The sequence below is a fragment of the Acanthopagrus latus genome, chromosome 22 (assembly GCF_904848185.1).
Source record: "Acanthopagrus latus isolate v.2019 chromosome 22, fAcaLat1.1, whole genome shotgun sequence".
NCBI classification, from domain to species: Eukaryota; Metazoa; Chordata; class Actinopteri; order Spariformes; family Sparidae; genus Acanthopagrus; species Acanthopagrus latus.
Window position 1 is genome coordinate 14,504,209 of NC_051060.1, and position 26,661 is coordinate 14,530,869.

A 26,661-nucleotide genomic window follows, 5' to 3' on the forward strand; every position below is an offset into this window, starting at 1 on the left:
GAACACTTATTAATGACTTAAATTCAATTTAAACGCTGGATTTTTTTTAGTTTACAAATTTACAACAGTTAATACCGCAACAAAGCAGCGTAGTAAGGAGACCTTCAACGAATTCGAACGTGGCCCAGCGGCGCCATCATTTGAAATCTCCGGCTCGTTGTTCTGTGTTGTGTTGAGCAGCATTGACGTTTCCTGCGCGTTTTCCTCTAGTTAAATCGGTTAAAACCCATTTCGGGGTAGTTATGGGTGTGCACGACTTGTGGTCCATCGTCGAACCGGTTCGTGAGTCGGTGCCGCTGTACAGTTTGAGCGGAAAGACGCTGGCAGTTGACCTGAGCTTATGGGTGTGCGAGGCCCAGCACGTCCAAGCAATGATGGGGAGAGTAACCAAACCCCACCTGAGGTAATTGTCAATTATCAGCTAGCTTAGTTCGCTTCAGTTTTTCATCTTTAAACCAGTATCTTCTGCTGGTCTGCTGCCACTTAAAAGCGATGTTCTGTTGTGTCCAGGAATTTGTTTTTCAGGGTGTCATCCCTGTCACTCATGGGGGTGAAGCTCGTCTTTGTGATGGAAGGAGAAGCCCCTAAACTCAAAGCGGAAACCATGAGCAAGAGGGCAGAAACAAGATATGGAGGATTCAAAAAGGCTCCTGCCACGAAGTCCACAAAAAGCACCAGCAGGGGGCGTTTTAACGCTGTACTAAGAGAGGTTGGTTGGTCCTACACTCCCCTGCATCTCTAATCACAGTGTATCTGTGACATACATGTTGTTTTTAAGCACTCTTGTACCCTGTAGTGTGCAGAGATGTTGGACTATCTTGGTGTGCCGTGGGTGACAGCTGCTGGGGAGGCTGAGGCCATGTGTGCCTACCTGGACTCACAGGGCCTGGTGGACGGCTGCATCACTAATGATGGGGACGCTTTCTTGTATGGAGCCCGGACTGTCTACAGGAACTTCAATATGAACAGCAAAGTATGTTGTGAAAGTTCATCAAATCAACAGTGTACAAAGTGTGGGGAAAAAGCTGAACCCACATCTCAGGGCTGGTGTTAGATACAGGATGCTTCACTGCTCACTCAAAAGGCTTCTTGAGTTCAAACTGTCAGGGGGAGATAAGGACTCAATATATGCCTCTTTCCAGAGCACCAAAGCAACATCCAGGCACCCGTCAGAGCCACATTTCCAGGAGTGTTCCCTTTCTGATTTCCAGTCAGCCTGCACAGTTAATCCAGGGTAAAGGGCAATCTCCAATTAACAGAAGCCAACATTTTTTGATAACGTGTGCTGCAAAGATGCCCTAGCCTAGTAAATCTGTTTTTCCATATGTAAGAAAACATTTTTTTTTTTTTGGAACAGTCCCCCAACAAATGTCACATCGTCATATTTTGAAATCGTTTTTCTCAGTGAAAGTGAAAATTGTTATGCAAAAATGATCATTCATGATAGCAGGATTTTCCCTTACCATATTGTCCAGCCTTTGTTTCCTGAATGAAAAACTTTTTTCTGTGTTTTTTCTCTAAATTACCACCTGAAAAACTAGAAGCTATAGGGTGGAACACGTTATACTTGAATGATTTGTAGTACTTTAGGTATTTTATAAAGAGCAATTTATTCACTTTTGCTTGTGAATAAGGGATGCGAATTCTAGCTTTAGACAAAATAAATAATTTATTATTTGTGGGTCAAATCACTAGTCAGGTAACTAATGAATGGAAACTGCTTATTATTACATTTATTTATTTATTTATTTATTTTTACAAAATGTCATCATGGTTTTCAACATAATAACACAGTGACATCATCACTGCTTCCATGTACGTATACATACATGTATTCATGTCTGAGGAAATGCTCAGTTCCATCAGGTCAAAAAAATATATCATATTGTTCCTCTCTTTCCCCTCCAGGACCCCCAGGTGGACTGTTACAGGACCTCCAGGGTACAAACAGAGTTACATCTCTCCAGAGAGAATCTTGTAGGTCTGGCCATTTTCCTGGGCTGTGATTATATTCCGAAAGTAAGTAAGGCGCCTTGATCTGAAATTTGTGCATCAAAATCACTGATATGAATGATTTACAGGATGTTAACTGTACATTGGCTTTTTTCCACGAGGGCATACCTGGTGTTGGTAGAGAGCAAGCTCTGAGGCTCATTCAGATGATTAAAGGACAAACACTGCTGCAGAGGTAGGAAACACACACACTGTCGATCAATCTTTCTTGCATTTTGATAGCAGATAAGCATTTATTTTCTTTTCTGTGCTGTGTTTGTGCGCTTGTAACCACTTGCTTTTTGCTTCAGATTCATCAAGTGGAAGGAGGAGAACGCAGGTGTGTTTGAGGGAGTCGTAAAGAAGGTCGCTCACTGCAACGTATGTCGACATCCTGGTGAGTGGTGCCCTACCTTGAACTGACCCTGCGGCTGATACTGATAAGAGGTGGCAAGCAAAAGGGGAGGGGGTGTCCTAAGAGGATTTAACCTGCAATGTTAAAACATACACGTATGTGAGAGATGGATTAGTCTGAATAAGCCTCTGATTTAACACTTGAGTTGTAGTAATGTGTTAGATTTTAAGGTTGGTTGTTTGTCTTGGCTTTTTAACCAACGTCTCCTATTTTAGGGAGAAATAGAAATCAGTTTATTCAAACGAATATACATATGCTTAAGACCCGCCTCTGCCATGTGTTAAAAAACATGAGACATTAGTTTCGTCAGATATTTACTTTGATTTGTCTCCTCCCTTTTCAGGTTCAGCAAAGGCACATGAACGCGGTGGCTGTGTACTGTGCGACAGCAAACATTTCTGTCAACCTCAGGATTTTGACTACCAGTGTCCCTGTGATTGGCATCGCTATGAACAGACGCGCCAGGCCTTGTCCTTTGAGGCAAACATCAGGAAGTATGTGATCTGATGGAAATAATTTTTTAGGTGTAAATTAAAATCAATAGTTTAATGGTATGACAACACAAAAGCATGAGGACAAAATATTAAAAGAAGACCAAGACTAGCAAAACTGTAGTAAGTCTATGAATTAAGGCTGTCACAATGTCACATTTTCACTTGATGATTATTGTAGCCAAACCTATTCACAATGAGGACATTGTTACACTACCTATTAAGCATTTGATATAAAACATTTTATCAGTCAAATTGGCCTTTAAAGTCCAGTATTCTGTCGATTTTACCTTTTACATTTTTAAGTGTTGTCTATCTCTCTTTCTTTTAGGAAAACACTTGCAAGTCAACAGTTCCCCTTCACAGAGGTACGGCTGTTTTTATGTGCTTATTGTTTGATCTAATGTATATGATTTTTGATATTTAAATCAAATTTTGCAGATCATCAGTGAGTTCTTGATTTCCAAGGATAAGCCTGTGTCACATTTCAAAAGGAGGCAACCAAATATGCTGTTGATGCAGGTAATGGCTTGATTTAAATTACATCTTTGATAAGTTATTGCTTATGTGAGTTGCATCTAAAAGATGGTTTCTGTTTTTTAGAAATTTGCCCATGACAAGATGGAGTGGCCGAAGCACTACACCAGTGAAAAGGTGTTAGTCTTGATGACCTACGCAGAGTTGATGAACAGGAAGTATGGAAGGCAAATGTGTTCCCAAATCAAGCCCCTCAGGTAGCCCACAAAGTTCAGTTTAAACTTTTAGCAGCTACTGAGTGTCTCTTTTGTGACTTTATTGTAATAAAAGCTTATTTTTGATTGTCATCACCTTTTACTCCCAAAGAATACTGAAACCGAGGGTGAGGAATGCTGTTGCTTGCTTTGAAATCATCTGGAGCACACCAGGTCAGTTTAAACCAACACGGGATGAGGTTCACTTCAATATTTCCTGTAATTCAGTTTTCCTGCAGTCAGAGGAAAAAGCGATGTTTAAGACAACATCTTCTGGGTTGAGTGACACGACTGCTGCAGTAAGCAGAGGTTGGGGTGCAGGGTGCTCGTCACCGGGTTGTCTGTTAGTGACTTGCTGTGAGGTGGGGTTCAGAGGTGACAGATCAGTCACAACGGCCACTAGGTGCTAAACTGGCTTCCTCTCCCAGGCTGGGAAATCTGTCATATCAAAGTCCACTTCACTAACAAGCCAGACCACAAGAGCAGCCTGAGAAAGTCTCAATCAACTAGTTCAGAATGTGGTTTGTCATTTGTTATTTTGTATCATGCAGTTTAATTAATGTTACTGTAAACTTTAGTTTTGGCATCCCTGATCATTGATCAGTCAATCTGCAGAGAATTTGTTTGATAATCAATTAATCTTTTAAGTCATTTTTCAGGCAAATATGTCACATATTTGCTGGTTCCAGCTTCTTAGATATGAGGATGTGCTTTGTTTCTTTGTCATTCATGATAGTAAATAAAGAGTCTTTGAGTTTTGGACAATCGAAGCAATCTGAAGACGTCACTTTGGGTTGTGGGGAATTGTGATGAGCATTTTTCACTTTTTTTTTTTTTTTTTTTGACATTTTACAGAATAAGAAATACATACTCAGGTCCAAACAGGCCAACATTGCTGAATTTGGTGGAAACATGGGGGGGGTTGTCATACATTTGGATTTGCAAAGGCTAAAGTGTGTATGTATGTATGTTCTAAAATCCTTGTAACAAGAAAGTGGTTGAAAAGCTACTATTGCGGTTATGAGTTAAACGGCTATGATATTTGCATTTTGTATAAAATGGGCTGTATTTGTGGATGTTATTTATAAATTCTTGTCTGCATTTGTTCAGAGGAGCATGAGAGAATTCTTGAGATCAGTATGGACCTGACCTTGATGTTTTGGGTTTTTGTAGAACATTATGTGTTTCCTGAGGATTGGCCTTCACAGGATCAAGGTGAGGTGAGGACGGTGGAGGAAGAGTCTCTCTTCCGTGTGGCCTTCCCAGAGCTGGTGGAGAGCTACCTGAGAGACAAGGCTCTGGCTGAAGAGAAAAAGACCAAAAGTAAGATGATAATTTGTAATATTCTCTTTCAGTAAATCCATAACATATTTTGCATGAAGTTAATAATGCAGCGAACAAAAATGGGAGCCCTCCCACAGACTTAACAAGCTCCAAGACTTCCCACACTCAGTGTGCCGCTGAAAAGGGTGTCCTGATCAAAGGCACCTGGAGCTTTTGACTTGTTTTTCAAGGCTGTCTATTACAGCCGCTCTGACACCTGAAAATGAAGAGTTTGGCAGCTCGACTAGTTCACACCAAAGGCTTTGATGCAGCAGAGAGGTGTCTGTCTCACAGGCTTCGCTGTCACTTTATGCAGGTTGTACTTTGCTCCCCCCTCCCCAGCCACAACTGCTGTAGAATTTCACTTCCTAATGTTTAGGGAAATATATCACTGAGATTGAAGAGATTTCCGATGAACATGTTTAAAGTAGTCATTAAAGCGTTCTCTGACATTCAGTCTCAATCATCTTTACAGAGAGGAAGCCAAAGAGCCAAAAGGAGAAGCCTGCTGATCTGATCTCAGATGGTATTTCAGACCTCTTGGCTCAGATGACCCTTCAGAGTTCCTCTAACCCTCAACCACAAACGCTACTCCCTACCAGCATAGAGGAACCAGAAGTGGTGCTCCTGGACACTCCAGTGAACCATAAACAGCAGCGGAAGACAAAGGAAGACTGCAGCAGTTTGGGTGATTGCCCAAATACTCCTCAGTCTCAAGCAGAGTCAGAGCCTGCTGCCTCACCGTCTGTCTCTGCTGTTATCGACGCTCTACACCTGAGTGATATTGACTGGGAGGCTTTATCCTTCACATCCTCTCCATCAGCCACAAACCACAGCACTGAGCCCAGGCTGAGCACAGACAATGAGGCCAAGGAAACAGAGGGCGAAAATACCAAGCAGAAAACCTCATGTGACGTCAAAGAAGGAGACTCCAGATCAGCACAAGAGTGTTCTCTTAGGGACAGGGTGCTTATGAGGTCCACAGCTAAAGCTATAGACCAGATGGAGATACCCACTGCTATGGTCTCAAAACTACTAAACTATGAATTGGCCCCTCTCAAACATGCCTCTTCACATAACTCAAAAGCAAGTGAACGGATTGGCAGTATTTTGTTAGGACAGGACTCTGCTGCTAACAAAAAAGAACCACTCACTGACAGAAGGCAGTGTCCAAAAAATAAAACAGACACTCACAGTTCAAAGCAGCAGCTCAGGCCTGCACTACAAACTCAAAATAAGACAAAGGACAAATGTAATGGCTCCCAAAAGCCTCCACAGAAATATAAATTTGTCAGAAAAGCCATTCCCTCATCGGCTCTCCCACAACAGACGTGCCACTCTGACCCCGATCGAAGTGACAAAAACGTGCCACACACCACCAAGAAGAGTGTGTGTATGAGCGTGGGCTCATCTAGTGAGGAAAGTGATACAGAGAACCAGCAGCTTGGAGCCCAAAGAAAGGCTAAGATGAAGCCAGTAAACAAGATCAAAGCCAGCTCCCTTTCAGATTTCCCCCTGAAAGCTGTTTCAACCAAACCAACAGCGAAAACCACTCCAGTCAAGATATCACAACTAAAATCTCAGAGTTGCAATGTAGCTATTGAGACAAACAGCATGTCTGTATCAGCTAAGAGCCAGACTGTCTCACCAGCTGTTGTGAGTGACGATGTGTTCCTGCAGACTCCAGCGTCACCTGTCACTGTGTTAGATAGTGATGATTCAGTGATCTGTGGTGAGAGTCCGCTGCCACTGGCAGAGAGGCTGAGACTGAAGTTCCTAAAGTGAGCAGCATCATTACAGGACGCTGGACAAGAACATGTAAGCTGTTTTCATGTTGAATGTGAAAGATTACTCTAATCCTTAAAAATCTCAATTTCTTACTGATTATCTTATTACAGTAGAGCTGCACCAACTAATCAGTTAGTCAAGTGACAGAGAATTAATCTATAATTATTTTTTTATTTCTGTTGCTTGTGGTCTCTCACTTGAAACATAACAAAAGACTTAAGAAGTATGGCATCATGGAAGCTGCTGTCTTCATCGTTTACCAACCAAACCATTGTCACTGTACAGTGAACAGTGTTCACAGTTGAGGTGATGTTTCAAAATGTTCTACCCCTTGTCCCTCTACACTGGACAAAAAAACCCCACTTCAGTTTGAAAACAATATGAACAGTTGTTATATTTATTTGCTCCAATCTGCTTTGATGAAAACAAAACACCTGGGTTAACACTCTAATTCTCTCCCCTTGACACGCTGAAGTTAAGGACATTAGTTTGTTCATACTTTTCCATCCATCTCCGTTCAAACAGCATTCAGAAAACATATACATTGTCATTTTGGTGTAAAAATTATTTATGTTGCGCCTTCTTCTTCACTCTCAGACTCTCCTCCGGAATGAACAAATGAAATGCTCCATTACACACGAAATTAGGATTTCTCCTGGTTTGAATATTTGAAATATTTGGGATAATATCAGTACACAACTCCACAAAATATACAACAAAGATTGAGTAGATTTTAACATTTTAATGCAGGAATGTTACATATAATGTCTTTAAGTCATGTTTCAAGCAAATAAGTCAAACTTTAGATTGTTCAGGCTTTTGGAATATGAGAATTTGCGGCTTTCCCTCGTCTTAACATTACAATAAATTAGATATCTTTTAGTGCTGGATGGTTTATCAGACATTAGATTAAATCAGGACATTTATACGGTTTTCTTCTTTGTTTAATGTACCAAACAATTAAAGGTGCACTATGTAGCTCTGGTGAGGAAATGTAACCAGAAGAGAAAGATCTTCATTGACAAACAATAGATAAATTTAAAAAACTAACGTCAAAAGACAACACAATTTCATTTTATATTTGGCGGACCCTGCCACATTTTTTACTTCATAAAGTGTTCTGGGGACCTTATTTTCCTCTGAGAACAGCTTGTTTATTCAGTTATGGAATAGAATAAATACTTTGTATTATTACCTAATTGATATTGTACATTTTAAAATGTGGAGTTTGAACTTCTTATCTAGAACTACATAATGTCCCTTTAAGTTAGCTTTTGTACCTTTCCCCAACTTGTTAATTTGATTCTTTTAAGTTTGAAGTATTTCATAAGTGAGAGGAGTGAATTCTTCAGCAACATTGATTTTCATCAAATTTGTGTCATTAGATGTTGTGTGACATTGAAAAATTTGAAACAAAGCATGAAATTGTAATAAATAAGTTCCTCAAGAATGATTTGTTGCCTTGCCAATACCTGGTGCTCTGATCCTGAAAGGAACCGTCTATGTAAATGTGGGGTTGAAGGCTGTGGATTAGCAGTTTTCAGCATTAAATGGCATTTAGAAGCACCACGCAAGCTTGTTTTCTCCCACTGCTGCTTGACAAGCTGCATGTCACCTAAGAGGGAGGCAGCCACTGCAGCTGAGGGGACACTGAGCTATCGGTTTTACAACCTGCCAGTGTTGGCCCCCTTGATCAGGAGTGAGGCATTAGACACCTTTTGCAGACATGAAAGGTCTGGCAGGAGCTTGGTGACAGCTGCATCCTCTGCCCAAATAACAAGTCAGTCCTAGACTACGTCTTGGTTTATATATTTTTCTCTTCCTCCTTCCTTGATTGTTTTCCACTGCAAGCCAACGTGTCTTTCAAAACAAGTTGTGTCCTGTGGCATTTTCTTGTGAGCATTAGAAACCAGGAGCATTCCTCCAGGTGGCAATAATATTATAAATTCAAAAAGACTTACTAACTATACCTTGCTGATTCTGAATCATACATTTGAATATATATGTCAAGCCACGTGTCTATGTGGGGCTCTAAGTTGAAAATAATGCTGACTTGACTGTAAACCTCCAGACTGAAGACACATGCAGGCCTGACTTGCCAGAGAGGTGTGAAGCTCTCAGGTGAAACAGCATCCTCTCATTCCTTCATTAGACAAATCACATCAAACTGATAATTGTCGCCATGCAGACTTTAAAGAGTAATTCCCCCACAAAAGGAATCTAATTATTTTTCTTTCCATCACATTATCCGTCTATTTAGCCTTATTCACACCCCAGTGATAACGAACGACGTCCTTCGGGAAGGTCGCATTTTGGCACTTGAGGTTTTCTTTGAACTTTTTTTTTTTTTTTTGTCCCCGCCGGAGCTGTGAACCCATAAACCCCCGGAGATCTGCTTCTGTATAAAACCTCTTTGGCAAAAAAAAATCCCCCCACACAGAATCCTCCTGATGTCATCCTCGCCGCACGGACGTCTGGAAGTCTCGGGATATTTCTAACATGGACCTGGACGCTGTCACGTCGCGAATACTGTCTGAGTGGAGTAGCCTGGGTGAGGATCGGGACTCGCTTCAGTCCGCCTCGCCGGAGTCCTCCGTGGACTCCAGCTGCTCTTCGCCGGAGATGTGCTTCTCCGGCGGGCACCAGGACATCGGCGATCTGTCCGTCGGCTTCTCGGGACGCAGGGCGACTCCGGCATCGCAGAGGATGAGCAAGCCCAAGATGTCCACCAAAAGGCGCGTGAAGGCCAGCGAGAGGGAGAAGATGCGGATGAGGAGTCTTGCGGAGGCTTTGCACCAGCTCCGCGACTACCTGCCGCCGGACTACAGCAAGAGGGGGCAACCCCTGACCAAGATACAAACCCTCAAATACACTATTGAATACATCAACCAGCTCTCAGACATCCTGAGCCGTGCGTAACGGACATGCAAGGACCACTTTTACGCATCAGGTTAACTCTCATCCGGACATTTGATGGAGTTAGTTTCACATGCAACATCTTAAAGATAACTTAATGACTGAATTTCTTTGTTGTGTGTGTGTTTTTTTTCCTTCTCTTTTTCGGCCCTTCCCTTGATGTAAATATTGTTTTTCGGGCATTTGGCAATTATTTTTGTATATGAGGAGGCTGCCTTTGTTTGAATTATAAATTCAGTGTTTGGAATCGAGTGTGCTGTTTGTTGATATGTATATTTTTCGCTGATGATATCATTATGATGAAGACACCAATATTCCTGTTTGCTTTAACAGAGAAACAGGTTGATACTGTTCTTTACATCGTGTACTTTGTTTACTGGTATATTTTAGGACTTAAATAGATGCGTGTCATTTTAAGGTTTTTGTGTGTGTGTGTCTGAAAGCTATTAAATAATTAGTCCTTTTGTTTTTTTGTAAATGAGTCCGATTGTCTATCCAACTCTTCATGTTTTTTTGTTTGTTTTTTTAACATATAAAATATGCTACATCAGGCGTGTGAAACATGTTTACATAAGGCCAGCATGTCAGATGCAGTTAATATTCACAAAACATGTTTCTAACTGAACCATCTTCAATAAATCAGCGTTATATGTTGAACTTGTGGTCCATTTAATTAATGACCTCTTCAGGATGAGCAGTACAAGTAAAAACACACGTCACCCATTCACCCAATCAGAATCTTATACTAGTTAATGTAGGCGGGGTCAGAGCAACACGTAGCCAATGAGACACCAGGATTCCTCCGGGTGGGCGTTGACCTCCACATAATGTGTCCCTCACAAAGAAATCCCAACCTGGGATGTGGGCTAGTCTGACAAAGCCGCCATTTCAAAACGCGAAGGAGCAACACAAGCTGTCGGAAACTTTGTATATTGTTTATTTTTCTAACATATTTTTTTATTTTTCTTAGCAAATAGGAAAATTATATTACTTTTTGAATCTACCTCTTCGCCTGCATCAGCAACTAAAGTAAGTCATCCATTTTCTTATACGTTTCACCAACGCGTTGGAAAAATCACAGGAACGCCCCTCTCGTACAAGACCAACGATTAAATACACGTTTGTTATTCGGCTTATTTATTTCTTAGTTTGAAAGAGAGAACTGGTCATCCAAATGTCAAATGCCTGCTTGAAGACGAGTCAAATGAAGAAACTTGTTTGTAAAACAGGATCCTGCAAATCAAAGCTGCAATGGCTGTAGACCCAGGAATTAGACAGGGCCTTGCTAGTGCTTTGCATCATAATTTAACCGTTTACAGAAACATTAGCTCTTACAACTTACTATGTATAAAGCACTGACATTATTTTCAAAGGCTTTAAGTGTATTTGTTGCACAGGGGCCTCCAGCTTAATGTTTAAGGTGACACAGCTCCAACCGCCTGTCGGGATCAGGATAAAAATGTTTCCATGACGCTCGACGCACCTTTAAAATATCACAGTGACAATGTATGTGTACGTGACAGTCCTCGATGACGTGGTCAAAGTGTTAATGGTGTCATATGTCTTTCCCTTGTCGTATGCGTTTCAAGCTGCTGCTCCACAAAGCCTTGCGTTATTGTTACCTCTACAACATACAGTAATAAACAAGCAGATGAATCTATGCAGCTAGCTGCACCGTGTAAGATGTCAACTGAGTGTACGCATGGTTAAGAGAAAGTATATAAACGTTTTAATTTGGATACAGCAGTGACTGCATACATTTAAAAGGTCTATAAAGAGGCTATCCCCCCCCCCCCCAAAAAAAGCCCAATTCTTAAAACTCAAGTCTTCTTTAGACCCACATTTGACTAGATGCTGTAGAGACTATGATAAAGAAATATGCTCCTACTGGGAGGACGCTAAGTAGGAAGCCCAGGGTCTATATATTGATACTGAACATTTGAAAAGGCTTCAAACTAATTGTTTGCAGTATTGATACTGTTGACACATGCACTACTGTAGTCATTGTCCCACCTCCTGCAGAAGCAGAGGTAGGCCATTGCATCAAATTCAGAAATGTCAGTATCCTGATGTCATCAATATCTTGTACCTTTTTTATTGTCTGTAAAATTGTTTGAATGTAATATATTATCCCTGCAGGGATATGTTTACTCCATATTATTGGAAGTTATCATAGAATATAGTTATTTTGGAAAGGGAATATATCTGTTCCAAGCAGAATGAGGGTGACTTATCTTAAGCTCATGGGAATTGCTGTTGCTTAAGCAAATGTGTCAGACACACTGCAAGTTAAACAAGTTTAAGAGCCACCTTTTTGGGACGGTTGCACCCTCAGGGTGTAAGTCATCTCTCATTCCCCAAGTATGATGAGTGCCAGTTTCGTGCATAGTGTCCAACCCACCTTACCTTTCCCCTACTATGTATCGTCTCCATTCTATCAGTGTCTCAGGTGCTGCATTTAAAGGCTGTTATCTAGGCTTTGGGACTATTCATTTCCTCACTGTCAAGCTTAGTTTTGCAGTTGTCCGTGCCTAACTTGCAAACATGTCACCTGTTTCAATATGAGGCATGCAGTCTGTCACACCCAGTGACAGAGCGATGCAGTGAATGCAACCCTGAGGTTTTATATTTCCAGGATCTGCTGAGAAACATTTTGTCAACCTTGTGTCACATTGTAGAAATGCCTCAATATATTGCTCATCAGTGATAACAAAAAATTACCTCCGACAACATCAAAGAGTAATTCATCAGTTATGCCTGCCAAAGTATTTTTGTACATATTGGATGAATCTTTGGGAATTAAGCCCCCATTTGGTAACATCATGCTTGATTACCTCATAACTGCAGGGAACTTGCACCTTATTTCTACATGAATTCATTTTTATGGCAAAATGCCCTATAAATGTTTCTTTCTTTCTTTCTTCCTTTCTTTCTTCAGTATGAATGATACATTTTGTATATGGAAGCAAAATGCAGCATCTGTTACAAACAGCATGTCATTTTTGTTTTGTGTGCAGGAAACATATAACAATTCCATTGTAATGTAGGGATGCACATTAATCTTGACCTGCATCCTTTCAGATGGATGCAGACACAGAAGAAAAGATGACAGACACTTCAAAACCTTCCAAGGATGAATCTGAGCAACCGGCAATGGACAACAAAGCTCGGTCTGCATTTATTTGTTAGTACTGTATATATGGTTTGGTAAACTGCATGCCAGTTGAAGGCAAAACTAAGCCCTCCTGAAAACTGGAGTTTTTATTTTTAGCTGACCTATCTCACAGATCCTTTTTTATATGATGCAGTCACTGAAAGGGTCGATTGGTAAACACAAGGTTGATATGGTAACATACGTTTCTTTACTGACCAAAGGTGGCAGCTTTTATACATTTTTAGAAGACTCTCAGTGATAAGTGATATTTATCTCAAAGATAAATATCCACCGCATCACATGTAAACATTTGACCTGAAGTCTTCTTAGATTTGTATTGATTATAGTATTGTCCATTCAAACCTAGCCAGTGTTTCTCATACTGCTTTTTGCCTCACAGGGGCCGTGGGTTTAAAGGTCGTGGTCGAGGGGGTCGGATGAATCGAGGGGGCATGCGTGGCGGGCGGGGCATGATGAAAATGTTTGGACCACCTGTACATGGGAGGGGACGCCCAAAAGATGGACCCATGAATGGATTTGCACCCATGAGGTACTAACATTTGAAACGCATGATGTTACATGTAAGTGTGCTTTTGTGGGCATTTGTTTTTCCAAAGTTAAACAAATGCCCTTTCTGTGTGTTTTATAAGATGGCTGTGTATTTTAAATGAAAATGCTTAGCTTTTATGGGTGTACTGCACTTCTCTTGCAGAGGAATGAGGAGGATGCGACCTTACCCAGATGTGAGAGGTCATCGAGGTAGGGGTGGACCAATGGGCATGGGCCCTCCTCCTCCTCCTCCTCCCCTACCACCTCCCATGCACCTCAGAGGCCCCTTCCCACCCATGCCTAGGTAAGCAACTCACACAAAGACACACAGTATTGTGTGCAGACACTCAGGGGACCCAAAAAGACATGATACATGGTTGTTTGATTTAAGAATGATCCTCCTGAGTTCAAAAACTTACTTCTAAAAGGTGGATTCTCTAATGTGGGGATTAAATAACTCTACATTTGAGCCATTTTTTCTGGAGCAAATCATTTTGTAAATCACAGGCCTTTACTGAGTAGGTGTGTGATTTCATTTAACTGAAAAAGCACACAAATGTCTGTCTAGGCACGGACCCCCTCCGCCCCCTCCTCCAGGTTATCCTGGTTTCAGAGGGCGTCCACCACACCCTCGAGGACGTGGCATGCTGCCCCCTGGACCTCCACGCCACTTCCACCCCCGTGGCCCGAGAGGGTAAGAGCTGTTTAAATTTTAATATCTTGCTTAAGCTTTGCAAGTCACAATTCTCAGCACTTTCCTTGCACGCTTTTCAAGACACCTAAATAGATTTAAAAATACTTCTGGTAAGCATTTGAAACATACTCACACTAGTTGCATTCCTCTACATCTGGTAAACTGCAAGCCAAAAGACTGAGGGTTGTGACACAATGCACAATCCTTTCTGTCCCTTTTCTCTTAAGCCTCATTTTAGCTTCACTTTAACTTGTCCTCCAATTGTCACATTTCTTTCTCAGTTTGTTTGTCAAATAGATGAAATAATATAAGCCCAAAATGTGTCTTACCGATGTTGAGTCAAAGACTGTTAACTTATAAATAAATACAAAACATACTTACTGCTCAACTATTTGAAAGCATACTCTTAAATAATGCATGAAATGATGAAAAGACATCACAATGTATTTTGCTATTCCAGTAACTGCACAGTAACTGAGAGGGGATGAGAACACTGATTGGAATAGTTCAGATGGGTGCTCTTATCAGAGTGTGCCACCTATTGGCCAAAGCCAAGAATCCAATGTGTGATTTTATCCTTTTACACAGCTACCACAATGGACCAGTCTCTCCTCCGCCTCACCCCCCACCTGGCAGAGGCCAGAGGTGGCCAGGGCCCCCTGGTGGCCGACGCTTTTAACACAGCCTGCCCTAAAAAACAATAACCAAGCACCTGTTAATGTAGAAGGGGCCTAAAACGGTGCAGTAAATTAAATGCCCCTCACTTATGTGTTATACAAAGTCTGTGGCCAAATGTCTGGTTATTGATATTGTCTACTGGCAAAGAAATAATGTGAAAAAGACTAATGACAACCGAGGACACAGAAATGCCTCACAGTTTTTAACAATGTAAAGGCATCCTCGCATTCTGTAACCTTTTTGTTATAGAAATATTGTTGGTACTGTAGGAACTATTTGACGTTTGTTGAGAAAAAGTTGTTGAAAACAAGACACTGTTCTCGAAGGGAGGAAAATTCATGTCAGAGTTCATTAAGTGTTCTGTGGTTCTTGTTATAGTCACCCTGTGAGCCTTAAGAAATGTTTCTGATCATTAATAAAGAATTACAAAATGGGTGACATTGCATATTTGAAGGTGGGGAACAATTGATATAAGAGTGCGCAACAGCCCTCAAGCACCACTGTTACTAGCTTAGTACACTTTAGACCTCCCTAACCTTTCCTTTTGTTACATGGAAAACGTTACTGTATTATAACCTCACCAAGCAGTGCAGCAAATATTGTTGAACACAGTTTTCAAGAGAAAAGACAATATTCCACTTGTCAAGTATTCATGAGTATTTAATTTTTATATTTTATATCATTTATGTGCAGCTCTTTTTAAGTTATGAGAATTGCTGTTTGAAACATTCATGTTTGTCTTTATCAGTCTATTGTGTAAAGACACAAAGTAAAAGGCATTAAATGAATAGTTTATAGTTTATTGAAATAGATATATAGTAGCTTTTTTATAGAGGGAAAGCAAATTCCATTATATTTACTTCAGTTAAGGTTAACTCTTTACTGTGTTCAGTTCTTTGAATTGTTATAAAAACTTTATTCACTGTAATTAACATAACTTTTGTGAACCTGTGAATGTGTTTTATGAAAATCGTCAAGACATATGAAGTAGTCATGGAGAAAAAAAAAATAAAAGTAAAAATAAACTCAACCTCTCTTTTTTTGGTTTATTCACAAACAAGTCTGAGAGTTGTCATCACAATTTGCAACAATTATGTAATATTTGGAAGAGAATGAATTGCAATGTCAAATCTATTACTGCACACAGTGGCACAATAACAGTGTTTGATACTTGAAAGATAACATTTGGTCCATGTAAAGACCACTGTAAAGATATTGTACATATTACATAGAAGCTTTTGGATGAGTGTGGAGGACTGAGCCCTTAATGAACCATTTCTCTAGGCTCTTAGAAGGATGCATATAGGAAAAGTAATTGAATTTCAGTCACTGAAGTACATAACTATTTTCCTTACCATGTAAATTGCACTGGAGGACACCACCAACCACTCCACTTGAGAGGCACTGAAATGCGTCTGACCGAATGTCATGTCACAGATAAAATTCAGTGGTAGCATGTCTAAAAGGAGGACATCATCTGCAAAGGATAAACACTCTGATATGACCAAGGACTTTCATGTTTTCTTGCTGTTTATAATAAGATATTTAATTTGACCAAAGGCAACAAGGGGACTTTCTTTCTGTTATTTCTATCATTTTCATATACTTAAATGTTTTCATAAAGTAAAGTTAAAAGTTTGTTGCCATGCCTGTAGTTATAACTGATTAAGATAATGTACCTTTCATTGAAAGGTGTCATAACAGATTATTAAATGAATGATTTTGCAAAGTGCAGTGATAAACAGCGATGGCACCATCTCAAGGGAAACTGAATAAGGTGGACACCTATCACACAAGATTGTAGCTCTTAAAATTTGGCAAGTTGGTTTAGGCCTTCTGAATGTCCAAGAGGCATTTATTATTGATTCTGTGTGTTGTATAACTGCTGGCACAAACAAAGATTTGGCACTGTAGATGAAAGAGCATTCATTTATCTGCAGATAACCCCAGTGTGGCTGCAGACCTTCATCAAAGCTAGTCAGTTTTCTTAAGTTAGCCACAGACAGGTGTTGGCTCTTTCACCCCCCTACTCTGTCTCTGTCCATATCTTCAGCACTCAGTACATTTTGCTGCCTCTTCCGTCTCTGCAGTCCCTTCTTGTTTCTCCCTTTGGTTGATTATAACAGACTGACTGTTGTTGTCTCCTGAAGGGGGGCACACAGTACAGTTTACCTCCCAGGCCCCAGGAACCCAGGCCCTCCCTCACATCTCCCCCCTCCTTCACCAGCGGCGTGACATCAGAGGTCTGGCTCTTCGCTTGAAAACTGGGAAAGGTGAGCCTCCTCTTGTGTCTTATGCCTAAACCCCCCTCCTCACTGATACCTGGAGATTCTCTCTTTCAGGATGAAAGCTGAAGACGGTGAGACACAGAGGACTATGGTATGTTTTTTTTTTTTTTAATTAATGAGTTAAAATGAAGAAAGTGTAGTTTGGAAGATTTGCGCTCTTCTGTCATGTAAGTACATGTGTACTGTGAAAGAACAGAGTATAAGGAGACCTAGAGACACACAGCACATTAGTCTATTAATCATTATTATTGTGCCGATAACTGGTAGGAAGAAATTTGGTTTTATGTGTAATAGCTCACTGACACCTGCTCATGGCTTAAAGTTTGATGACACATAATATGATTAATGTCTAAGTGTCACACTCTGTATAGCAGCTCAGTTTAATACAGGAAGAGGAGGGGTCAATCCTGAATAGTCTTTAAATGGACCAATGGAGAATAGTGTCTTATAATAAATGTATAGTGACTATGAACAGGAAATTTCCTGAAAATTACATGAATCACTGAACAAAAGTACACCGTGTTTTTTGACTGTGAAGCAGATGAATGTTTGATTTCATGATTATTTTTTTTTTGTTTTGTATCGTTTTGCCTCATAGGATTTTTGTGCACTGATTATTCAATAAACTAAAAGAAAATCACTTGTGTGTTGTTGTTGTTGTTTCCTACAGATTATATATGCAGGCAGACCATCACTTTTTAGATTGGGGGAAGAAATTAAAATCAGAAGAGGAAGATCTTCATTGACATTTTCTTAAACTAAATAAACAAACACTCCATTTTCATGACTAAATAAAAAATCACAATACATACTGATGAAATTATAGCAAAAAAAGGTGAGTTCAGTTGACATCAAATGTTGGATTTATTTTATCGAAAAAAGAAAAACACAACATACAACTAACTCCACATTGCTGCCTCAGAAAAGACAGGTTACATGTTGACATAATGACCAAGTTCTTTATATGGCCTTTTTTCTGTTATTTTCAAGTCTGTGTTTATAATATTGCTGAAATCTTTATGTTGAGCACTTCCATGAGTCCAGGACAACCAAATATCTGCTGCTCATCACTGAATTCACTGACTGGGCTTGTCATCAATGGGATGGTCCTTCCACATTGGTTCAAGGATGTGATCTGGAATCTTCTCCATGGCAGTCTGAGAAAAATAACGAGGTGAAAATAAAAGCACAATTAGACTGAGCAGGTGGGGCTGTAGTTGGTGTACAACTGACTCTGAAGTAACTTACCTTTGTTACCTCCATGGCTACACCTTCAGGGAGGTTCCTCTGGATGTATTCTAGGTATACTTGTGCTGTGCAGCCTGTTATATGAACCAGCTACAGAACAAGAGAAGAGACTGTTGACATCATCACAAATCACTGATGCAGAAATAACTCAATTATATCATATCATATTCATTTACAAAAAAAGGCAGGCTTACTAAAGGGTTGACTGTAAGTTGCAAGGACAGCACAAAGTATCCAGTGCCATAAAGTCTGATCAGTTAGAAGGGACCTTAATACTATTTTACTTGAACAAACATGGGCTCATCACCTCAATACATCGATAGTGTGTCCTCATCTCATACTGAACCCTGTGTTTTTTGTAGATGTGAATGGACTTCAGGAGTGTGAGCCTCTCCATCACCTTGGGAGGTTCAGAGCTGTGGCAGAGAAGGGAAGAGGATCAAAACCATGTCAGTGAGAAAGATATAATAGACAGCAGTGTTATGCGGCAGATTGACTGTATTAGTACTTACACGTTGCTGATGGTGATACCCAGTTCTTTAGCTGCCATGGAGGCAAAAAACTCATAGCTGTCCAGCACGGCTCTGTCGTGACCTTTCACCATTATCGACACCTTCTGATACAGCACGTCGGGCTCTTCTGTGACGGTGATCTGCAAAGACACAACAGAACATTCTACTGTGTCACTTTATCACTCAGCTACTATAAGAGGTCTTCTGTGAAAGAAACTGAGAAGAACAAGAGACTAGTGACAACTCACTGATGAAGGTGTTGACGGGAGCACTGTTGCTGTGTGGAAGAAAGTGCTGGATGTCAGTGGGAGATGGGACCTGCAGAGACAGTACGGTGAATCATTTCTTACATATAAACACTTCTTTTTAAAACAGAGGTTTAGCACAAATCATTCTTTTACTTTACTTTGAGATACACTATTAGTCAAAGGTTTGGACACACCTTTTCATTTAATGGTTTTTCTTTATTTTGATGACTGTTTACATAGTAGATTCTCACTGAAGGCATCAGAACTATGAATGAACACGTGGGATTATGTAATAAACAAAAAAGTGTGAAATAACTCAAAACATGTTTTATATTTTAGATTCTTCAAAATAGCCACCCTTTGCTTTGCACACTCTTGGCATTCTCTCGATGAGCTTCATGAGGTCGTCACCTGAAATGGTTTTCCAATAGTCTTGAAGGCGTTCCCAGAGATGCTGAGCACTTGTTGGCGCTTTTGCCATCACTCTGCGGTCCGTCTCATCCCAAACCATCTCGATTGGGTTTAGGTCAGGTGACTGTGTAGGCCAGGTCATCTGGAGCAGCACTCTCACTCTCCTTCTTGGTCAAATAGCCCTTACACAGCCTGGAGGTGTGTTTGGGGTCATTATCCTGTTGAAAAATAAATGATGGTCCAACTAAACGCAAACCGGATGGAATGGCATGTCGCTGCAGGATGCTGTAGTATCCATGCTGGTTCAGTGTGCCTTTAATTTTGAATAAATCCCCAACAGTGTCACCAGCAAAGCAGCCCCACACCATCACACATCCTCATCCATGCTTCACAGCGGGATCCATACATGTGGCTCTACCATCCCTTCACCTTTTCTGCGTTGCACAATGACAGGGTGGGTGGAACCAAAGATCTCAAATTTGGGCTCATCAGACCAAAGTACAGATTTCCACTGGTCTAATGTCCATTCCTTGTGCGTCTTGACCCAAACAAATCTCTTCTGCTTGTTGCTTTTCCTTAGTAGTGTTTTTTTAGCAGCTATTTGACCATAAAGGCCTGATTCGCGCAGTCTCCTCTGAACAGTTGATGTAGAGATGTGTCTGCTAAGAGAACTCTGTGTTGCATTCCTCTGGGCTCTAATCTAATGTGCTGTTAACTTGCAATTGAGGCTGGTGACTTGGATGAACTTCTCCTCAACAGCAGAGGTGACTCTTGGTCTTCCTTTCCTGAGGCGGTCCTCGTGTGAACCAGTTTCATCGTAGCGCTTGACGGTTTTTGCGACTGCACTTGGGGACACATCCAAATGCAATTTTCCTGACTGACTGACCTTCAGTTCTTAAAGTAATGATGGACAGTCGTTTCTCTTTACTTAGCTGGTTCTTGCCATAATATGAATTCTAACAGTTGTCAAATAGGTCTGTGAGCTCTGTACTTCTGCACAGCACAACTGATGGTCCCAACCCCATTAAGAAGGCAAGAAATTCCACAAATGAACCCTGACAAGACACACCTGTGAAGTGAAAACCACTCCAGGTGACTACATCCTGAAGCTCATTGAGAGAAGGCCAAGGGTTTGCAGCTCTGTCAACAAAGCAAAGGGTGGCTACTTTGGGGAATCTAAAACATGAAACACATTTAAGAGTTATTTCACACTTTTTTGTTTACTACATAATTCCATGTGTGTCCATTCATACTTTTGATGCCTTCAGTGAGAATCTACAATGTAAATAGTCAAGAAAATAAAGAAAAACCATTAAATGAGAAGGTGTGTCCAAACTTTTGACTGGCAGTGTATCTGCTTATACAGTAACTGGTATGGTTTTGGCTCGACACTAAATCCTGTTTTGAGACTGTTAAATATATGTAAACGGCTGGAAATCAACTGAGGTTTTTTTTTTTTAGATGTGATAACTTGTTTAGAGACAGAGCTACATACACTCTGCAAACTGGGTGAAATTTCCCGTTGGGCTCAGTGTTGCCGACAGTTTTTGAACCACAACTGACATTTAATGATTACATTGTTTTATTCTACATGCTCTTACACATACAAACAAAAACATATTGAGCTAATTTTCATTTGTTATAATTCATACCAGTACAAATTATACTATGATGGTTGTTTTTCCTCTTTTTTCCTTTTCCCTCATAATACATGTATATGCCCGTTTAAGTTTGATTTTCTTTCCACTCACTGTATAACACATTACAAAGCATTATAATACAGTCAAAAAAATATTGTTCAAAGATTGATTTATGCCTCATATTTGATATTTACATGTTTTACTAATGGTAAACAACATGTGCAGCATTGCTTCCACAATGTCTGACAATTGAAAAGAGGAAACAAGTAGATGTAATTCACTCTGGAATTAAAAGGTTGTAATGATAGCTGCTGTCTGATTGATTACTGCAGAAAAGCTTGGAAGTCACGAAAGACTGGCGCTTTTTTATTATCACTATTTATTTATTTTACCGATGTTAATAAACTAATGGGCAAATAAGAAAAAACACAGCTTACCTGATAATGTTACATTTGCTGTGACCTGAACATGCGGCCGAAGCTCTCGGCCCCTGTGGATGAAAACACATAAACAGACATTTAGAGATGACATTTACCGTCCGTCCACCACCATGCTGCAACTGTCGCCTCTGACCTAATACTGAGTTTTAAGGTTTACTTCTCGTGAACTGAACCGTCACGTTGCTTAATAGTTCGCAGATAATGTGCAAAACACAAAAAAGACAAACTTACCAAGCGCGAGATTCCACGAAATATCCTTGCCAGAGAGCATAATTCTCGCCTGAGTGTCATGGGAGCCGCCATGTTCGTGGAGAAGGTGGGACAGAAGTTAAAGTGTCTCGACGGTGCTGCCCCCCTGTGTCCTGGAGGGGGAACTACCACTGTGGCAACTGGGTGCTACAATCCTCCCAGCTGTGGCAAACACATGTCACATCTGGACGAGCTACTGACGCCCTCATTAATATAAACAGATTTTTCAAATGTACATTTATATATATATATATTTATATATAGATAGCTGTTATATAATTTAGGTTAAATAACGCAAGTCACATAGAGAATGTAATTTAGAACAATGACAGAGAAAATAGGTATATCAGGCAGCCTATTGAATGCAGACATTATACCAAGAGAATATTAGATAATAGAGAGAACAAAACATGTCTATATGAGGATTGAGATTTTATAGCTTTGCAAAAGACATTTCATGGTATTAATGCTACAATGTGTAAGCATTTGAGTTGAGAATCCTACAATCATCAGCAGAATGTGTGGATGTGTTGAAGTGTACAGTTCTGACATCATGAGGTCTATGTATGGCATTGAAAAGATATACACTGATGTTAGCATGCTAACCAGCCAGCCCCGACCCGCTCCAGTCTTCAGCTCATGTGCTAATAGTGTAAACACCAGTAATCCCCTGCTTTCCCAGTCTGGGCTGCTAGCTGCATGGCTAACTGAGCTAAATGGGTGAAGGCCGCTAAAGATGGTGGGGGTTAGTGGTTACTCTGGCGATATGCTGCCCCCTGTGTCTTTTGAGTATGAATTCAACAGGTGGTCAATATCACCCCTTTAAGCTACATATTAAAAGCATCACTGAATATATTTAGGTTTGTTTAGTTTTTATTCAGTCCTTCTTCAGTTCCAATAATCACCAGTGTGTGCTTTGTTTTCTTTGCATCCATCATGTTTTGGATTAAGTGAAACCCCCTCCACCAGTCTAACTGTATCATAAGCCCAACCTTCACCAATGGAGAATTAAAATGTTGTGACATTCACCATACCTAGGACCTCAAAGTTGAGGTCACGGATTTTCCTGAAAAAGTCGATATCAAGACTTCTGTTGTTTTAAAAAAGGTGTGTGATTATTGTGATTCTTCTTATGCTTATTCTAACAATCACCAGTTGTTGTTGTTGTTGTTGGTTTTTTTTTTATCATTGAATTGGGTTGAAGTATTTCTTGAACATTCAAGAAACCGTCAAGATAATTTGCAACATGTATTGATTTAAACAGATGTTTTACAGTAAGAAAAAAGAACATTAAATGTTAAACACTTTAAATAGTAAAGTGGTAATTAAACACAATATCTTTACATTTACTCAAGTATGACTCTTGGACACTGTTGACAACATTTATTATCCCACAGTCTTGTACTTTTTTAAGTGAATGTTTCTAATACCTATATATTATTGCTCATGTAAGACTCTGAATGCAGGACCTGTGCTTCTAATTGGATATATTCACATTGATGCAGCCTGTTGATACTTTTACATGGATCTGGATAGTTCCTCCAGCACTGCTTGCTACTTTTCAGGCACACCAGTGATAACAAGTGATTAGGTTGCAGTTGTACAATGACGAACACGTCGTTTGATCCTCGTTTGGAAGAAGATCAGATTAAAGTCTAAACACTCCGGTTACTGATGTGAACCGTGGTCATTTAATTGGTGTGATCACGTGTCTGTCACGTGACTCAGCTCTCGGGCCCTGGCAGCGTACAGAAGCAGGCTGCAGGCAGAGGAAGCAGCGGCGGTACTGAGCCGAGGTAAGCGCTTCACTGCCCATTGATGTTCTTCGGCTTTGTGGACGATAGGTCTGGTATTATTCTGCCACTGTGTCCTCTACGCCTTTGAACTACGGGTAATTCGAATAGCCGCATGCTAACGTAAATTAAACCTTTTAAAAACAGTGAGCTAGCGTGCTAGCCATAGCTTGTTAGCGACGAGTGCCAGCGGCGGATGGACGCAGCCAGTCTCCGCTGATGGTGGCTCTGGTTCAGATAGCTAGCTGTTCGCTTAGCCGGTTAGCTACTCCTGACTTGTTCGCGGAGGGGACGTTAGCCGCATTCCCGGTTAGATTCTCGTGAATTAACTGGACAGAGGAGATGAATCAAGAGGACAGATTAATCCCACTGCTGACATGTTTTCATCTGAGCCCACGGAGCTCACTGGCTTGATACAACATCCAGGGTCTAGCTAGCTGTGGCTAGATGGTAGCCCACGGTGATGGGTGTTTTTGGGCTGTTTTGGCATCATCTCAGGGGCTTCAGCGGTAAAATGAGTGTCGGTTAGTGGCGTTACTATGACTGGCTCTTTCTTTACGAGAACGTTGCATTAGACTAGCATTGCAATGTGTTTCGTTTGGTGTTTTTATATATTGGGTGCTCTTGGGTCGACACTTGTCCATACTTTATTGGAATGTGTTTGGATCCTGTAATATCTTATACTAACATCTAAATATCCTTAAACAACAGCTGTCAGTCGGGTGTCATCTTTATTAGCAGATAGCATCACGATTATACGTGACGCTACGTTAACTGCCCACTGGTCTGACCGCTGGGTTTTCTCATTGTAACAGTGTGATTTTCTTGTATCTCGTCTTTTTAATATTTTTCTTTTTTACCCCGCATTGTTTTGTTCTTTACCTAATTTACTGTTTATTTAAGCGTTTAGCCGCGAGAGGCCGCTTTGGTACACGAGTCTAGCATAATAAAACACGAGCTAAAAATGATACATGGTTCTGCTAAATAATTCAGCAATTAGTTAAAAATCCTTCCGCTGAGCAGGATAGTCCTCGTATGAAGTGATGAGGAGCGGTGAGTGAGAGGATATTTTAGGCGAGCGCATTAATATTTAAATTGACGGCTGTGGGCGGCAGGTGAGCGTTTTCTGTACCGTATCTTAAACCGCTTTTTCATCAGTAACACGGTTGTTCATTTGTCAGCGTGATATAAACATCCTATTTTCTGTAATCCAGCAGTTATCCATGGGATCCCCGAGGCGGGTGTTAAAGGCAGACAGGCTGACGTGATGACGTTACCGGGAGAAGCGGCTCTCCTGCGGGCTGACAGCTGATGGAGAGGAGTCCCTGCTCCTCCTCTCACACACACGGCCGGGGTCGTATGAGGAGGACGCGGAACCCAGAGATGACGCACTGAACTGGACAGAAACCTTACCAACTGGATGGCACTGGGACGGATGAGTCTACAAGATAAAGATTTACCCTTTTTTTAAAAAAAAAAAAAAAAATGTGGATGTTTGGTCATCGGCTGATATGAGTTTGGATTCTGCCACAGTGATGGATTTCTAAATAGTCCCCTCATCTGTTGCCTTTGTCATCGAAACAGCATCAACACGGTGATCAAACAAGTCAAAATGACCCGAATGAGTGCCTTTTTCTAGTGTGATATCTCCACTCCAGCAATGCTAAAGTCCACAGCTTTGTGACCTCATTTGTGCTTTTGGAGACATTTTCACAGATCAACTTTTAATCAGTATTGCGAATCGCCGAGATAGCAGAGAAAAACAAAAAAGAAAAGTACTATGCAGCGTTGTCGCTATCTCACACCCGATACCGAACCAGTAACCTCAGCGGAGGAGAGGCGCTCGTAACGACACCGACCCCTCCGAAGAAGAAGCCCCGATCTCCGTCTGGGTACTTTTATTCTATCCACGGGGGGTGCAGAGATCCGCGGGGATGTTCGCCGCCGTGGAGCATGGCCCGGTCCTCTGCAGCGACTCGAACATCCTGTGCCTGTCTTGGAAAGGCCGGGTGCCCAAGAGCGAGAAGGAGAAGCCGGTGTGCAGGAAGCGCTACTACGAGGAGGGCTGGCTCGCTACCGGGAACGGACGAGGAGTTGTCGGGGTCACGTTCACGTCCAGCCACTGCAGACGAGACCGGCCAACCCCGCAGAGAGTGAACTTTAATCTCAGAGGACACAACAGCGAGGTAAGAGGGGTTTTTGGGGAGATGCATGTTAGATCTTCCCTGCTCTAGTAAAAATGATCATCTGATCTTGGCACAAGTCTTTGTTTCAAGTTTCAGTGTGGCATCTTGACAGTATTTATATCAATCTAAATATTTCATACATATCCATTTTAAGTGATGCCCCTGACTCAGAGTGTTATCTGATTGTCCTTTTTAACTTAGCTGTTATTTCTGACTCCCCAGAAGTTGTTTACAATTAATTATCCATTAGGAAAAAGCACAATTTCTCACAGTTGTTATCAATTGTTATATATGTATATATGGAGTCATTAGAAGTGTGAATTTTAACTGGCCTCACTATTCGATTATGATTCACCTGTCAAAGATTTGAATGAAAAGTGATCTGTGATACATCTCAGTGTATGGCATTCTCAGTGATCTATATTACTGCACATGGCATCTTTTTCATCATTTTAAATTCCACTTTATTCAGAATGTCCTTCCGATAGTGGAACTAGAGCAGTCTACAGAGAAAAAGCTGAATCTTATCAGTATATAAACAAAACATTTACAATCTGCAGTGCCTTCCACGTTCTACAATAATATTGTTTTCACATGGCAGCTTTAAGATAAGGCATTTATTGACTCTGCTGCACACACCCTTCTCAGAGTTGGATGGCAAAGTTGACAGTGCCTCCTCAGATCTTGGCTGATTAGCTGGGCTTGCTGTGACAGTTATTATGTGTGGATGCAGATATTAGCTTCAGGTGAAAATGGCTAACGTTGGTCTCGTCCAGGTTGTGCTTCCAAGCAGGTTCATAAAATTTGCAGCAAGATGTCCATTAAAAAAAAAAAAAACATTTGCGGATGATCTCTGCCTCCTTACAATATAACTCCAACATAATTAACATTAGCCTAACGTCTGCCCCAAATTTA

The 26,661-nt window shown here is 40.8% G+C and overlaps 5 protein-coding genes across 11 annotated transcripts in view; 4 read left to right on the top strand and 1 right to left on the bottom strand.

Moving 5' to 3' along the window:
- Nucleotides 1–41: 41 nt before the first annotated feature.
- LOC119012118 (flap endonuclease GEN homolog 1) lies at nt 42–7,372 on the top strand. The gene is made up of 13 exons (XM_037085611.1): nt 42–403; nt 511–709; nt 797–973; nt 1,909–2,019; nt 2,115–2,188; nt 2,304–2,389; nt 2,751–2,901; nt 3,230–3,266; nt 3,340–3,420; nt 3,502–3,632; nt 3,742–3,803; nt 4,803–4,952; nt 5,428–7,372. The coding sequence occupies exons 1-13, from the start codon at nt 243–245 to the stop codon at nt 6,735–6,737; spliced, it is 2,730 nt and encodes a 909-aa protein (XP_036941506.1). The 5' UTR covers nt 42–242; the 3' UTR covers nt 6,738–7,372.
- A 467-nt stretch (nt 7,373–7,839) lies between these two features.
- msgn1 (mesogenin 1) lies at nt 7,840–10,016 on the top strand. The gene has a single exon (XM_037085618.1). It carries the CDS (start codon nt 9,240–9,242, stop codon nt 9,657–9,659), a length of 420 nt encoding a protein of 139 aa, XP_036941513.1. The 5' UTR covers nt 7,840–9,239; the 3' UTR covers nt 9,660–10,016.
- A 462-nt stretch (nt 10,017–10,478) lies between these two features.
- Nucleotides 10,479–17,659, top strand: si:ch211-51e12.7 (uncharacterized protein LOC336335 homolog). 3 transcript variants are annotated; one of them, XM_037087050.1, is made up of 7 exons: nt 10,479–10,685; nt 12,738–12,826; nt 13,211–13,360; nt 13,523–13,663; nt 13,928–14,053; nt 16,882–17,004; nt 17,074–17,659. In XM_037087050.1, exons 2-6 carry the CDS (start codon nt 12,738–12,740, stop codon nt 16,964–16,966), a joined length of 591 nt encoding a protein of 196 aa, XP_036942945.1. In that variant the 5' UTR covers nt 10,479–10,685; the 3' UTR covers nt 16,967–17,004; nt 17,074–17,659. The 3 variants fall into 3 exon arrangements, with proteins under 3 accessions (XP_036942945.1, XP_036942944.1, XP_036942943.1); XM_037087049.1 differs by having other exon boundaries at nt 16,882–17,659; XM_037087048.1 differs by lacking the exons at nt 16,882–17,004; nt 17,074–17,659 and adding an exon at nt 14,642–15,761 and having other exon boundaries at nt 10,484–10,685.
- Nucleotides 17,660–17,858: 199 nt separating this feature from the next.
- mrps10 (mitochondrial ribosomal protein S10) lies at nt 17,859–21,886 on the bottom strand. The gene is made up of 7 exons (XM_037087047.1): nt 21,750–21,886; nt 21,516–21,568; nt 19,028–19,097; nt 18,780–18,919; nt 18,575–18,683; nt 18,268–18,357; nt 17,859–18,176 (listed from the first exon to the last, which is right to left on the bottom strand). Exons 1-7 carry the CDS (start codon nt 21,819–21,821, stop codon nt 18,096–18,098), a joined length of 615 nt encoding a protein of 204 aa, XP_036942942.1. The 5' UTR covers nt 21,822–21,886; the 3' UTR covers nt 17,859–18,095.
- Nucleotides 21,887–23,418: 1,532 nt separating this feature from the next.
- The window catches only part of tulp4a (TUB like protein 4a), a 29,199-nt gene continuing 25,956 nt past the window's right edge, over nt 23,419–26,661 (top strand). Inside the window, exons 1-2 of one of the 5 annotated variants that reach the window (XM_037086277.1) lie at nt 23,419–23,563; nt 24,778–25,746. In XM_037086277.1, coding sequence (XP_036942172.1) covers nt 25,495–25,746 — 252 coding nt within the window. In that variant the 5' untranslated portion in view covers nt 23,419–23,563; nt 24,778–25,494. The other 4 variants (XM_037086276.1, XM_037086279.1, XM_037086278.1 and 1 more) reach the window with 4 other exon arrangements.

Coding starts and splice junctions, on each gene's coding strand:
- mrps10 (XM_037087047.1), bottom strand. CDS start 21,821: ATGGCGGCTCCCATGACACTCAGGCGAGAATTATGCTCTCTGGCAAGG. Junction 19,098..21,515: donor AGCAAATGTAACATTATCAG/GTAAGCTGTGTT, acceptor CTGTCTCTGCAG/GTCCCATCTCCCACTGACAT. Junction 18,920..19,027: donor TCCCGTCAACACCTTCATCA/GTGAGTTGTCAC, acceptor GTGTCTTTGCAG/ATCACCGTCACAGAAGAGCC.
- si:ch211-51e12.7 (XM_037087048.1), top strand. CDS start 12,738: ATGGATGCAGACACAGAAGAAAAGATGACAGACACTTCAAAACCTTCC. Junction 12,827..13,210: donor GCAATGGACAACAAAGCTCG/GTCTGCATTTAT, acceptor TTTGCCTCACAG/GGGCCGTGGGTTTAAAGGTC. Junction 13,664..13,927: donor CCCTTCCCACCCATGCCTAG/GTAAGCAACTCA, acceptor ATGTCTGTCTAG/GCACGGACCCCCTCCGCCCC.
- msgn1 (XM_037085618.1), top strand. CDS start 9,240: ATGGACCTGGACGCTGTCACGTCGCGAATACTGTCTGAGTGGAGTAGC.
- LOC119012118 (XM_037085611.1), top strand. CDS start 243: ATGGGTGTGCACGACTTGTGGTCCATCGTCGAACCGGTTCGTGAGTCG. Junction 3,633..3,741: donor TCCCAAATCAAGCCCCTCAG/GTAGCCCACAAA, acceptor TTACTCCCAAAG/AATACTGAAACCGAGGGTGA. Junction 4,953..5,427: donor TGAAGAGAAAAAGACCAAAA/GTAAGATGATAA, acceptor TCATCTTTACAG/AGAGGAAGCCAAAGAGCCAA.